This window comes from Leucoraja erinacea, chromosome 15, assembly GCF_028641065.1.
Source record: "Leucoraja erinacea ecotype New England chromosome 15, Leri_hhj_1, whole genome shotgun sequence".
In the NCBI taxonomy this organism is placed as follows: Eukaryota; Metazoa; Chordata; class Chondrichthyes; order Rajiformes; family Rajidae; genus Leucoraja; species Leucoraja erinaceus.
Genome location: NC_073391.1, coordinates 35,608,106 through 35,623,658, shown reverse-complemented (window position 1 = coordinate 35,623,658; position 15,553 = coordinate 35,608,106). Strand labels below are relative to the sequence as shown.

Below are 15,553 nucleotides of genomic sequence, written 5' to 3'. Positions count from 1 at the left end.
GGCTCTGGCCCATCAGGGTCCTGCCTACTCTTTTTTATAGAGTTAGAGATCTCTACGGGTCCCGCACGGGGTACCCATGTGGGGCTCACCTCCTGCCCACTGTGGCTAGTCTCCACATCCATGTGACTGCTACTGTGAAGGAGCTCCTTTTTTCCCCCGCTGTTTCCGTCCCCCGTACACACGGGCACTGGTTTGCGGGTTTTCCTCGCCCCACCGCTGGCTACACCGGTCTTGTATGTAGGTCCACCTCTCCACACGGTCCCGGTACTCACAGGCACCTGTGCTGGCTGCTGTCATGCTGCAGCCACTCGTACCGGCTTCCTCCAGCGTGGGCTAGCGGGTCCACGCCGTCTCCGTACTTCCAGCGCCCTGGACCCATCTAATACTTTAACCAAAGGATTAACAAACAGATTTTTATGAAAAAACATAGAAATTAGGTGCAGGAGCAGGCCATTCAGCCCCTCGAGCCTGCACCGCCACTCAATTCAATGGGGTCCGTGGGGTTGTACCCGATTCGTCGGGATTTTGCTGTGTAGCCGGTCAAAACCGGCTCCAACGCTCTCAGCGCTCCTGGCTGCTCGTTTATCTCAGACCGCTGGGACCGACCCCGGTACTCACGGTACTGGTCCCTCGCGGTCGTTGCAGCCGGTCAACCCCACTCCAATGTCCTCAGTTCTGGGCGCTCCCGCTGTCTGTAAACTTAAACCGCTGGGACCGACCCCGGTACTCACGGTACTGGTCCCTCGCGGTCGTTTGCAGCCGGTCAACCCCACTCCAATGTCCTCAGTTCTGTGAGCCTCGGCGCTGGCCGCTAGCGCTGCTCCAAGCCAGACTCGCTTGAGACTGGCATACTTTGTACTTGCGTCTTTGCTTTGCTGCCCGCCCGGCCGAGAAGTGAATTCCCCCCCCCCGGTGCGGGAGCGAAGTCGGGCACAGGTGTTTTTCTCTCCGGAAATCGGTGTGCCGTTGCTGCTCCTGCCGGCTGCCCGCACTCCGCGGTTTTCCCCCGCCAGCTTTCTGCAGCCTTCATGGACCCGGTCCATGTCTCCACCTAAAAGGTAAGTGGAAGGAACGCAGAGTCTCTTACCTGCTGTTCCCGACTTTCAAATTCTCCCGCTGGTGAACGTCGTTCCCTGTGTGTCGGGTTCGAGCCGCTCGGACCGACCCCGGTGTTCACGGGACTGGTCCCTCGCGGCAGTTCCGCAGTCGGTAAAACCGGCTGTTCCCTCAGCCCTGGCCGCTCCCGGCTGCTCGTAGGGACCCCTCGGACCAACCCCGGTACTTACCGTCTGAAGAAGGGTTTCGGCCCGAAACGTCCCCACTTCCTTTGCTCCATAGATGCCGCTGCACCCGCTGAGCTTTCTCCTGTGTACCCCCGGTACTTACAGCACTGGTCCCTGCTCTCTGTCCTGCAGCCTCGGCGCTGGCCGCTAGCGACTGCTCCAAGCCAGTCTCGCTTGAGACTGGCATACGGGACGTCTTTGCTTCGCTTCCCGCCCGGCCGAGAAGTGAATTTTGCCGGTGCGGGAGCGAAGTCGGGCACAGGTTTTTCTTCTCCGGGAAATTGGTGCCGTTGCTGCTGCTGCCGGCTGCCCGCACTCCGCGGTTCTCCCCCGCCAGCTTTCCGCAGCCTTCATGGATCCGGTCCATGTCTCCACCTAAAAGGTAAGTGGAAAGGAACGCAGAGTCTCTTACCTGCTGTTCCCGACTTTCAAATTCTCCCGCTGGGGAACGTCGTTCCCCCTGTGTGACTCGTCGCAATGCGTGTAGCGATATGACACGCATGCGTTGGAAGCGGGTTCTTCACGTAGTCACTCACGTGACTCCGAAGTAAAATTAATGCATAGAGTCACAGGACGTACAGCATGGGAACAGGTCCTTCAGCCGGCTGCTTCTGCATCAACCACCTATTTTCCCAAATGCTATATTAATCTGCTTTTACATTCTCCCTGCTTTTTCATTAACTGCCTGCAGATTCCACAACTAGGGGCCATATACAGTGACCAAGTAACCTATCAATCATGGTTTTATTACAATAAAGTATAACATAGAAATGCAAAGCATACCTGTGCCAGCCACGATGTCTGTATGCACGGATCCCATTTACAGGCATTTGGCCTATATCTCTACTTCTTTTCTATCCAAATATCTGTCGAAAAGCCTGTTAAATGTTATTGTGTGTCTCCACCTTCTCTGGCAGTTGGTACCAGATATTAACCATGCTCTGTGTGAAAAACCTACCCCACAGATCTCCTTTCACCATTGCCTAGCCAAGCTGACCTTGCAACGCCAATCCAGTGCTGCCAGCAGGCCTTCATGGCCAAGTTAAGACACTAACATTTTTAACAACTCTGAACTTGAAGAGTACACGATGGCGCTGGTTATGTGGCAACTCTTATGTGCTGCCTCAGTGTAATCTACTATCCTACACGCTTGTACTCAAGTATATTGCGCTTGTGTATCATAAGATTCTTACTGAACAGTATACAAAAACAGAATTTGACTGTATCTAGGTACATGTGGCAATAAAGTACCAATGAACCATTGGATTGGTAAACATGGTTTTAGGTCAGACTCAAGCTGGAATTTGTGATTATAGAACAGGAAATGTATTCATCCCGTACCTATCTCTGCTCTCTGTGGAGCGATCCTGGCCACAGCTGGGGTGCCTGGTGTGGCTCGACTGAATCTCTTCTCTGTTCCTATTAACACTGCTACATCACCATTGGTCTGTTCACATGGCAGTGGAAGGCTAATCTCCTTTGCAGTGAGTGGAGGGTGATCATAATGTCTGGGCTCGTTCTCTGTCTGAATCTCTTTTTCACTGCTTGTTTTCTTGTTCAGAAGGTTACTTATTTCCATTATGTTGCCAATGATCTCAACCGGCCCATTAACAGGCTTCTTCGTTGGAGAAAGTTCATCTTTGATTTTCTTCAGATATGATGCAGGTGCCCATCCCTCTTTGCCTTGATATCTGGGAAAATAAAATTACAAATTTACAAACAAATATTATTTTACTTTTGCCTTAATTACTGCAAATATCAATCCTCAAACTATCAGCCTGAAACCGAATATTGCTATATTTAAGAGGGAGTTAGATGTGGCCCTTGTTGGATCAGGGGGTATGGAGAGAAGGCAGGTACAGGATATCGAGTTGGATGATCAGCCACAATCATATTGAATGGCGGTGCAGGCTCGAAGGGCCGAATGGCCTACTCCTGCACCTAATTTCTACGTTTCTATGTTTCTATTAGTCCTGAAGATGCCTACAATCTCCTGGCATATTTATTCTTCTAATTCCCATTGACTATTTTGGGGCCAATAGTACACCTCCCAATGAGGCGATCATCCCCTTTTTGTTTCTCAGATCTACCATATAGCATCACTGGATAAACCATCACACGGTCATCTCATTCTACTACCTTGATGTTCTCGATCCTCAAGAAAGCTACTCCCCCTCATCTTGTCCCATCACCTCTATCGTGCATGTAGCATCTGTAACCTGGAACATTAAGATGCCAGTCCTATCCCTCGTTTAGCCTGGTTTCCTACTGTACACCTACAGCAGTTCAAGAGAAGTTCATATCAAATCTCCTTAACCTTGACAGGAAAGAGAGGCATTGATGCGCTTTCTTTATAATTGCATCAGTGTGCTGGGTCCAGGAAATATCTTCTGAAATATGCACACCCAGGAATTTGAAGCTTTGACTCTCTCCACCATTGATATAAACAGGATTGGGGGTCCTCATCCTTCCTCTTCCAAAGGCCACAATCAGTTAATTGGTTTTATTGATATTGAGACCCAGGTTGTTGTGCTGGCACCATTTGGTCAATCGATCGATCTCACTTCTGTACTCTGACTTATCACCATCTGTAATTCGTCCAACAACGGTGGTGTCGTCGGCAAACTTGAAGATGTAGTTCGCACTGTGTCCTGCTATACGGTCACGAGTGAGTATAGCAGGGGGCTGAGCACGTAGCTTACTGATGGTTAATGAGGAAGAAGTGTTTCTGCCAATTCGAACTGACTGTGGTCTGTGGATGAGGAAGTCGAGGATCCAATTGCAGAGGGATGCCCAGAGACCCAGTCCAGCTTTTTTTTTGTATCAAAAGTAATTTATTTAATTACAAACACGAAACAAACACCCCAAAATACCAAAACCGGAGTAACACACCCACCACCATAGTGCAAAATCACCCTATTATCTACATTTTCAAACAACTATGTTACCATCCTTACAAATATACTAAATAACTACTATACAACTATGGCCCTCTTTAAAACCACCCGGGAAAGGGCCAAGCATCCTGCTCGGGCAAAACCATCTTCCGCCAGGCGCCATGGCTCGCGGATGGCCAGCTTGGCCAGGCCAGGGAGCAACCCAACCAGGACATCTTCGGGCCCTACCCACTCCCTAGATCCCGTCATCAGTCGCTGACAGCGGAGCCACTCCTCCCCCTACGGACCAAGGATGGAGTGGTGTGGTAACCAGCTTGGAGGGGATGATGGTATTGAACTCCGAGCTGCAGTCTATAAACAACAACCTGACATAAGTGTTTTTATTGTCTGGTGCAGTGCAGGGGGAGAGCCAGTGAGATCACATCCTACGTTGACCCGTTGTGATGGTAGGCGACTGTAATGGGTCGAGGTTCTTGTTGAGGTAGGAGTTGATATGCACCATAACCAAACTCTCAAAGCACTTCATCACCACTGACATTAGTGCCACTGGTTGATAGTCGTTGAGGCACATCACCTTACTCTTCTTGGACACCGGTATTATCGATGCCCTCAAAGCAGGTGGGAACCTCAGATCTCACTAATGAGAGGTTGAAAATGTCTGCAAAATCTCCAGCCAGTTGGGCAGCACAGGTTTTGAGAACTCGACCCGGTGTACAATCAGGTCCAGACGCTTTCTGAGGGTTCACCCCCCCCCCCCGAAGGATCTTCTGACGTCAGCCTCTGTAACTGTGACTAATACCATCAGGGCGTATGGGGGTTCAGGAAGGCATATCAGTGTTCTCCCCATCAAAGCGCATGTAGAACGCATGATTTCATCAGGGAATGGTGCTTCACTGTCGTTTGAGCTGCCTCCTGATTTCGCCAATATATAATCTAGAACTGTGACTATTTCTGAAGTCTTGCCAACTTACTGCCCATATCAACAAGCAGCCAAATCTGAACACCATCAAGCATGAACTCTTAGTTGCCAAAAAATGTTCATGGAACTAATAGACGTGTCATGGAACAAAGGAGCCAATTAGCCCAACTAGTTAGTTACAGGATAGACAGCATTGACTTTCATATGGAAAGGCATCGTCTGATAAGGGATAGTCAGCTTAGATTTCTGAGTGGGAAACTGCTTTAATAACATTGTAATCAAAATCCTTAATAAAGATGACGAAGAACAGTGGACCAAACACCGAACCCTGCGGCACACTGGTCATGGGCCTTCAATCTGAATAACAACCCTCCATTACCACTCTCTTACTGCACCAAACCAATTATGCATGCAATGAGCTAGCTCACCCTAGATCCCATGTGATCTAATCTTCTGGAATGGCCAACCATGCAGGAACTTGTCAAGGCTTTGCTAAGGTCTATGTTGGCAATGTCTACTGCCGTGACCTCGTCAATCCTCTTTGTCAAAGTTTTCACTTGCACCTCCTCCAACCTCATCTACTGTATTCACTTGCACCTCCTCCAACCTCATCTACTGTATCCGCTGTTCCAAATGTCGACGAGACTAAGCGCAGTCCATCTTAACTTGCCTGATCTTCCGGTTGCTCAGCACTTCAACTCTCCCTCCCATTTCTAATCTGAACTTTCTGTCCTGAGCCTCCTCCATTGTCAGAGTGAGGCCCAGTGCAAATTGGAGGAACAACACATCATATTTCACTTAGGTAGTTTACATCCCAGCAGTGTGAACATTGACTTCTCTAACTTCAAATACCCCTTGCTTTCCCTCCCTATCCCCTCCCCCTTCCCAGTTCTCCCACCAGTCTTACTGTCTCCGACTACATTCTATCGTTGTCCCGCTCACTCCCCTGATATCAGTCTGAAGAAGGGTATCGACTCGAAACGTCACCCATTCCTTCTCTCCAGAGATGCTGCCTGTCCCGCAGAGTTACTCCAGCATTTTATGTCAATCCTCTTAAAAAAAAAAAAAAAACTCCAGATTTCCCATGCTCAAAACCATGCCAACAACTGCTAATCAACCCGATCTTTGCAAATGCTGGTCGATCCTGACTCTCAAAATTCCCTTCAGTAACATTCCCACCACGGATGTTAGGCTCGATGGCCTGTAGTTCCCTGGCTAATCTTTGTAGCCCTTTTTTAAAATAGAAGAACAACATTAACCACCTTCCAGTGTTGAACCTATGGCTAAAACTAATGTAAATATCTCTGCCATGGTCACTGCAATTTATTCGAGCTTTTCACAATGTTATACAATGTACAGGCCCCAGGGATTTATTCACTCAAAAATGCTTCAAGACAGCCAGCATCTTCTCTTTTGTAATGGGGAGGCACAAGTGACTTCAGATGCAGGAATCTTGAGCAAAGCACATTGAGTATAAAAACCAAAAAGTAATGATGCAGCTCTAAAAGACTTTGGTTAGGCTACATTTGGAGTATTACATACAGTTCCGGTGGCTCCAGTACAGAAAGGGTGTGGAGGCTTTGGAGAAGGTGCAGAATGGTGCCTGGATTAAGAAGTATTAGCTACAAGAAGAGGTTGGACAAACTTGGATTGATTTCTCTAGACCGCTGGATATTGTGGGGAGAGTTGATAGAAGTCTATAAAATAAGCTTGATGGATAGACAGAACCTTTTACCCAGGTTGGAGGACATAGCTATAAGGTAAAAGGAGCAAAGTTTATAGATGTGCAGGACAAGTTTTTTTACTCGGAGGGTGGATGCCTGGAACGTGCTGCCATGGGTGGTGGGAGTTACAAGACTGGCTTTTAAGAGGCTTTTAAATAGGCACATGGATATGCAGGGAATGGATCATGCGCAGGCAGATAAGATAAGTGTGGGCCTAAGGAACTGTTCCTATGCTGTAGTTTTTTATTGTAGAAAACAAAGTACTTTAATAACTCAGCAGATCAAGCGGTATCTCTAGAGGTCATGGAAAAGCAACTTTCGGGTAAGAACCGTCAGACTAATTGTAGTCGGGGGAGAAAGCTGTAAAAGATGTGTGTGTGGGTCAAAGCCTGGCAAATTATAGGCAAAAGCAGATGGGAGGTGGGAGGCCCTAAAATAATAAACTGGTAGGCTGCATTTGTTTTCCTTGGAGTAGATGTCTAACAGGGAAATAGATTGAGGTAAGCAAAACTCTGAAGGTATTCTCAAAACATTTAGTAAGTATATAGAGGAACACTTCAATGCTGTGGCACTGAAGACTATAGAATGAGGGAATTAGGATTAGTATAGTCAGGTACTGAATGGTCAACATGGGCACAGCAGACTGAAGGTCCTGTATCGGTGCTACATGATGCCATCAGGTATTATGAATACCTAACATAGGTAATGAAGTAGGGATACAGCTTAATTAGACGCAAATAATTTGGACACAAGGTTTCTAATGCACTGCAGCCGGAGAAAAACCTTGTTGAATATTCCCTTTTGTGCAGAGTGAGGTCATTTGGCAGCAACTTCTGTTGCTGCAATCAAAAGCAGAAATGTAGCTTTTCAACTATTAACCCATACTGAGACAAATGTATCTATGTGTTTAAAAGAAGAACATTCACTATACAATTGCTGAAAATGACACAAAGTGCTGGTTCAGGCAGCATCCCTGGAGAACATGGATGGGTGACGTTTCGGGTCAAGACCCTTCACCATACTATTGCAGTGGATACTGCTTGTGTGTAACTCATAGTAAGTAACCACCTCAAACAGCAGAAGCTTCAAGATATGATTAGCTCACAAACAGATAAATGTTACTACTCCACTCAAACTAATCTCACAAAAAGGTGCAAAGTGAACTTTCATTATGGCCTAAGCCAAGGCTTTGGTTTTTAAGAAGTAAATGCGGGCAAGAAGCAGACAAACAAGTTTGTGGAGTAAAATGTCTTCATGTCTGAGAGCCACTTCCTGCCATCTGCTTTCCAGCTCTGAAACCCTGGAATTACTCCAGTGGGGAATAACTGTAAAAAGAAACAGGAAATGAGGGAATCTGCTGACAGAAGCATTCTGGGAGAGTTGGATGAGTTCCACCAAAAGGCAGCACGATTGGCCATTGAACCTAGATGTCAAGGGACTCAAACTCCCTCACTCCCCATTAGTGTACTAATGGTAAAGTCCAAAGAACAGAAGTAAATCACAGCTGACTGTGCCTGCATAATGTACAGAAAATGGGCCCCACCAAATGATTACAACTAGATTTTCTTACACAGATTATGAATAGGTAAAATATACAATATTTGTAGCAAAATGAAAACTTGCCAAATCTGCCCTCACAACTCTAACTTTTCCATTTCAGAATTTTTTTCAGAGCCAGTTTTAGAACATAGTAATTTGCAGGAGATTTGCCCATAATTCATGCCAGCGCACACAGTTATTTACATTGCCCCAATGCCAACTCAAGCAGTAAAAGGTATTGGCGTTCAAAGTTCTCTTCCAAGCATGGAAAAATGTGAAAAGGGTTTTTACCTCCAACGAGTTCCAGACCCAACGACAGTTTAACTGAAAAAAACAACACCCCTCATTTTTCCCTAAAACTTTCTCAGAATTTACATAAATATGGCAATCGAACAGATTTTAATGTCCCAAAGAGCAACACATGACACTTGTCTGGATTAAACTCTACCTGCCATTTTACTGCCCATTAGTTTAGGTTTATTATTGTCATGCATACAGAGGTACAGTGAAAAGCTTTGTTTTGTATGTTATCCAAACCGATCAGATATACCCAGTCCGAAGAAGGGTCTCGACCCAAAATAACACCCATTCCTTCTCTTCAGAGATGTTACACGTCTGAGTTACTCCAGCATTTTGTGTCTCTCTTTGGTTTAAACCAGCATCTGCAGTTCCTTCCTACCTATGTCTCCCAGATATACTCTATATAAATACAATCAAGCCTAACTCAAGTACAATAAGTAGAGCAAAGGAGAAGATACAGAGTGCAGGACAGCGTTTTCATCACTGCTGGAGTGGCTCAACAGGTCAGGCAGCATCTCTGGGGAACATGGATGGGCGAGGTTTCGGGTTGAGACACTTCTTCAGACTGAAAGTCAGGGAGAGGGAAAGTAGAGGTATGAAAAGGTACAAAGAACAATTGGATAAAAGGTATGAAAAGAACAAATCGAAGCCAGCAACGGTGATCAAGGAAAGGGCAAGCCCACAATGGTCCATTGTTGGTGGCGGTAAAGGTGATAACGAGGAGATACAGTGAAACTAAACAAGACATCAGTGGAACTAGAAGGACGACTATGATGCCAAACTAATCTCCTTTGGCTGAATGTGATCCATATCCCTCTATGTCACCTGGTAATGGACAGAATAGATTGTAGCATTGGAGAGGATATATCTTGCACTAAACGTTATTCCCTTTATCATGTTTCTGCACACTGTGGATGGTTCAATTGTAATCATGTATTGTCTTTCCGCTGACTGGTTAGCACCCAACGGTACACGTGACAGCAAACTAAACTCGAAACACCATTTGCCCTGCCATTGAATTTGATCATGTTTGATCCAACACAGACTCTATGCCAAATCTCCTTAACCATCAACCCCCTGATCTTTCAAATATATATATATGCGTTCTTTGTAAGTACTTCCCATAAACTCTGGACTCTTAGAGCAGCTTGTAATGGAGCCGACTAGAGAAAAGGCAATTCTGGATTTAGTGATGTCTAATGAACCAGATTTGATAAGAGATCCGCTTGGAGGAAAAGATCATAATATGATTAGTTTTAATCTGAAATTTGAGGAGTAGAAGGTTAAATCGGAAGTGACAGTGATGCAGTTGAACAAAGGGGACTATGAAGGCATGAGGAGCTGGCCAAGGTAGACTGGAAAAGGATCCTAGCAGGAATGATGGTGGAACAGCAATGGCAGGAATTTCTGGGTATAATGCGGAAGACACAGGATCATTTCATTCCAAAAAGGAAGAAAGAATCTAAGGGGAGTAGGAGGCAAAGGTGGCTGACAAGTAAGTTAGGGATAGAATAAACTAAAAGAAAAGATGCATAACACAGCAAAGAGTAGCCGGAAGCCAGAGGATTGGGAAACTTTCATAGGACAACAGAAGGAAACAAAACGAGCAATATGGGCTGAAAAGATTAAGTACGAGGAGAAGCTGGCCAGGAATATAAAGAAGGACAGTAAAAGCATCTTTAGATATGTTAAATGAAAAAGAGTAGCAAAGTCAAATGTGGGTCCCTTGAAGGCAGACACGGGTGAAATTATTATGGGTAACAAGGAAATGACAGAAGAGTTGAACAGGTACTTCGGATCTGTCTTCACTAAGGAAGACAATCTCTCAGATGTACTGGAGGACAGAGGATCTAAGGGGGTAGAGGAACTGAAAGAAATTTTCATTAGGTGAGAAATAGTATTGGGTAGGCTAATGGGACTGAAGGATGATAAATCCCCTGGGCAGGACGGTCTGCATCCCAGGGTCCTCAGAGAGGTGGCTCTAGAAATGGTGGACGCATTGGTGATCATTCTCCAATGTTCAATAGATTCAGGATCAGTTAGCTAATGTTATCCTATTTTTCAAGAAAGGAGCGAGAGAGAAATCAGGGAATTACAGACCAGTAAGCCTGACCGGTGGTGGGAAATATGCTGGAGTCAATTATTAAAGAGGTAATAATGGGGCATTTGGATAGCAGTAAAAGGATTAGTCCAAGTCAACATGGATTTATGAAAGGGAAATCATGCATGACTAATCTTCCCGAATTTTTTGAGGATGTGACAAGTAAAATGGATGAACGGGAGCCAGTGGATGTAGTGCATCTAGACTTTCAGAAAGCCTTTGATAAGGTCCCGCATGGGAGACTGGTGACTAAAATTAGAGCACATGGAATTGGGGGTAGGGTGTTGACATGGATAGAAAATTGGTTGGCAGACAGGAAGCAAAGAATAGGAGTGAACGGGTCCTTTTCAGAATGGCAGGCAGCGGCGAGTGGAGTGCCGCAAAGCTCGGTGTTGGGGCCGCAACTATTTACCATATATATTAATGATTTGGAAGAGGGAATTAGGAGCAACACTCGCAAGTTTGTGGATGACACAAAGCTGGGAGGCCGTGTGAACTGTGAAGAGGATGTTAGGAGGTTGCAGGGTGACCTGGACAGGTTGAGTGAGTGGGCAGATACGTGGCAGATGCAGTATAATATAGATAAATGTGAGGTTATCCACTTTGGCGACAAAAACAAGGGGCAGATTATTATCTCAATGGGGTTAGGTTAGGTAAGGGGAGGTGCAGCAAGACCTGGGTGTCCTAGTGCACCAGTCACTGAAAGTTTGCGTGCAGGTACAGCAGGCAGTGAATAAAGCTAATGGAATGTTGGCCTTCATAACAATAAGATTTCAGTATAGGAGTAAAGAGGTTCTTCTGTAGTTGTATAGGCTCTGGTAAGACCACATCTGGAGTATTGTGTACAGTTTTGGTCTCCTAATTTGAGGAAGGACATCCTTGTGATTGAGGCAGTGCAACATAGGTTCACGAGATTGATCCCTGGGATGGCGGGGCTGTCATATGAGGAAAGATTGAAAATATTAGGCTTGTATTCACTGGAGTTTAGAAAGATGATGGGGATTCTTATAGTAACATAAAATTATAAAAGGACTGGACAAGCTGGATGCAGGAAAAATGTTCCCGATGTTAGTCCAGAACCAGGGGCCACAGTCTTAGAATAAAGGGGAGGCCTTTTAAGAATGTGAGAAAAAACTATTTCACCCAGAGAGTTGTGAATTTGTGGAATTCCCTGCCACAGAGGCCAAATCACTGGATGGATTTAAGAGAGAGTTAGATAGAGCTCTAGGGGCTAGTGGAATCAACGGATATGGGGAGAAGGCAGGCACGGGTTATTGATTGGGGACGATCAGCCATGATCACAACGAACGGCGGTGCTGGCTCGAAGGGCCGAATGGTCTCCTTCTGCACCTATTTTCTATGTTTCTATGAACTGTTCTCAGTCAATAAATAGGAGTCTGATGTAAGTGTCCATGTTGTCTAAGTGTTCCAGAGATGAGTTTAGGGCCAGGGAGATGGCATCTGCTGTGGACCTATTGCGATGGTAGGCAAACTGACTTATGCAAAGATCAGATATGTTGCTGCTCACTGTGCATTACACGTTAATTATGTATGCTTACACCTGATGAACACTACAGGCCCGAGGGAAAATTCCTCATCAGAATACTGACTTCAAAAGTACATAATACAAAGCTCTTTGAAATGACACAATATAGTAAAACCTTCAGAGGCAACGTTGTTGCTCTTTAATTTTTTCTTGTATGTTTCTCCACTGAATAATTTTCATTTTTAAGTTCATAGGTTATAGGAGCAGACTTAGGCCATTTGGCCCATCGAGTCTACTCCATCATTCAACCATGGCTGACCTATCTTTCCCACTCAACCCCATTCTCCTACCTTCTCCCCATAACTCGACATTCTTACTAATCAATCTGTCAATCTCTGCCTTATAAATACCCAAATTACTTGGCCTCCACAGCCGTCTGTGGCAAACAATTCCAGCGATTCATCACCATGTGACTAAAGAAATTCCTTCTCATCTCCTCTCTAAATGTTCGTCCTTTTATTCTGAGGCTATGCCCTCTGGTCCTAGACTCTTCCACTATCAAGTCAAGTCAAGTCAAGTTTATTTGTCACATACACATATGAGATGTGCAGTGAAATGAAAGTGGCAATGCTCGCGGAACAACAAAACAACCAAACAAATTATAAACACAATCATAACACACATATTATTTTACATAATAAATAATAGAAGGAAAAAACGTTCTGTACAGTTAGTCCCTGGTGAGAAAGGCGTTTACAGTCCGAATTGCCTCTGGGAAGAAACTCCTTCTCAACCTCTCCGTTCTCACTGCATGGCAACGGAGGCGTTTGCCTGACCGTAGCGGCTGGAACAGTCTGTTGCAGGGGTGGAAGAGGTCTCTCATGATTTTGTTTGCTCTGGAGTTGCACCTCCTGTTGTATAGTTCCTGCAGGGGGGTGAGTGAAGTTCCCATAGTGCGTTCGGCTGAACGCACTACTCTCTGCAGAGCCTTCTTGTCCTTGGCAGAGCAATTCCCGAACCAGATGGTAATGTTCCCGGACAAGATGCTTTCCACCGCCGCTGCGTAGAAGCACTGGAGGATCCTCGGAGACACTCTGAATTTCCTCAATTGCCTGAGGTGGTAAAGGCGCTGCCTTGCCTTACTCACCAGTGCTGAGGCGTGGGACCATTGGGACCATCCTCTCACATCCAGGCCTTTCATTATTCGGTAAGTTTCAATGAGGTCCCTCCTCATCCGTTTAAACTCTAGTGAGTACAAGCCCACTGCCGTCAAACGCTCATCACATGTTAATCCAATCATTCCCAGGATCATTTCATAAACCTCCTCTAGGCCCTCTCCAATGCCAGCACATCCTTCCTCAGATATGGGGCCCAATTTTAATTATAATTATCGCTCTAGAGCTGTAACAGCTTCAATACAAATTGCCTATGTTCATTGCCCTGTACTGTAAGGTAAATGGATATTAACAGCAAAGCACGGTTTTCCAGTTTAGCTCTGAAACAAAGCTCACCTGATGAACCACCAGCCTTCGAGATTTCGCTGGATGACCTCCACCATGACGCCCTTCTCAAACCCAATTTCATCTTTGCCCTGGTTGACGTACGGTTGCACAGTGATATATTTTTCCTCTATGACAAATAAACATCATCGCAAAGTTAGAGCAAGATGTTTCCAAAATCTTTCAGTTGCTACAGCGTTGGTGAGCATCCAAAACAATTCAACAAGCTCTCTCTCTAAGCTTCCTCTACTTCATTTCTTGAACTCAATGTTTAATTAAGCAATCTTTTGAATAAAGAAAAGTAGCAGAATAGATTTATAAGATGGTTCTGCAAGGCAGAAGAAGCAGTCTGCCCATTGTCCCTGTGCTGACTTTCGGAAATGGTCTCGAGTTAATTCCATTTCTGTTTTAAATGAAGGAACTTTTTTAAATGAAGCATCTTGGTCGGCATGAACAAGTTGGGCTGAATGACTATGTTTTAAATATGAATGTAGGAAGAATGATTAGTAAGTTTGTAGATAACATGAAAATTATTGGTGTTGTGGTCAGCGAGCAAGGTTGGCTGGCTATCGGAGTAGATCACATAAAAAAAAAAAAATTGGTGGAGCATTAGCACATTTAATTCAATCCCCCCCCCCCCCCCGACAAGTGCAAATTGATGCATATTGAAAAGTCAAGCAGGGGTGGGGCATATACAATAGATGGTAGGGCATTCAAGGATATTAATTGATCAGAGTGACCAAGGAGCCAAAGTCAACAGTTCCCTGAAAATGGCACTGCAACTTCACAAAACATTAGTTAGGTTGCATTTGAGCATTTTGTGCAGTTTTGGTTGACACATTAAAGCAGGTTTATGATTGTGCAGAGTAGAGTGTAGAAGAGATTCATCATGATCTAGCTTGGATTGAAAGTCTTTAGTTATTCATGATAAAATGGGTAGGTGGGCTTGCTTTTCCAGGTGCAAAAGAGACTAGGGTGTGACGATAGAAATATAAAAGATTATGCGAGGCACAGATGGGGTGTATAGTCAAAATATTTTTCCACTGGTATGGGTATCAAAAATAATAGGACTATGCACAAAGTATTTTAAGTGGAACAAAGGGGAAAGATGTGGTACAGATAGTGGTTGATAGCTGGAACAAGCTGCCAGAGTGGCTGGTGGAATCCTATGAAATAAATATGTTTAGCGTACAGACAGACACTTAAATAAGTAGGGCATAGGGGGATTCTGGCCTAATGCGGTCAAATGGGATTCATGTAGATGGGCAAAAATGCCAGCATGGAGGTAGTGAGCTTAAGGGCACTGTACTGTACATTCAATGCCTCTGATGATGATGATGATAGTTCAGCACTGGAATAAACTAATTAAACATACAAATATTTAACCTATAATATATTCAACACATTGTAGTTCAAACAGGAAATAACTCAGACATAAGGAAGAAAATGCACAGAATTCCCTCCTGCATCTCTGGTATTTGCCCACTAACAACAATTACATAAAATGAACGCCTGCATCTGGAACAGCTGCTAAATGTGACCATGAAGGGTTATTTTGAGACTGTTAAGTTAAACTAATTCTGGTTATATTGGAATTGTTAAAAAAACACAAAGCTCAGAAATTCATTTCTATGAATACCATTGTGAGGAGAAAGACTGGAGAAGTTACGTCATTTGATTTTTATTTGAAATAGCTTGTGCTTCAAATGTGCCTCTGAGCCTGGAGAGCAATGGCAATTCCACTAGCAATGAAGAGCAGCAAGGAATGAAAAACAAAATCAAAAGTCTCATTTGAAAACATATAG

General features: G+C 44.8%; 1 protein-coding gene across 4 annotated transcripts in view; it reads right to left on the bottom strand.

The window, feature by feature from the left end:
* The window catches only part of sh3pxd2aa (SH3 and PX domains 2Aa), a 121,021-nt gene that overhangs the window by 14,483 nt on the left and 90,985 nt on the right, over positions 1-15,553 (bottom strand). For all 4 annotated transcript variants that reach the window (XM_055647165.1, XM_055647164.1, XM_055647166.1 and 1 more), the window contains 2 exons: positions 13,761-13,878; positions 2,625-2,974 (listed from right to left, as the gene is read on the bottom strand). In XM_055647165.1, coding sequence (XP_055503140.1) covers positions 2,625-2,974; positions 13,761-13,878 — 468 coding nt within the window. The remainder of the gene's footprint in view (positions 1-2,624; positions 2,975-13,760; positions 13,879-15,553) is intronic.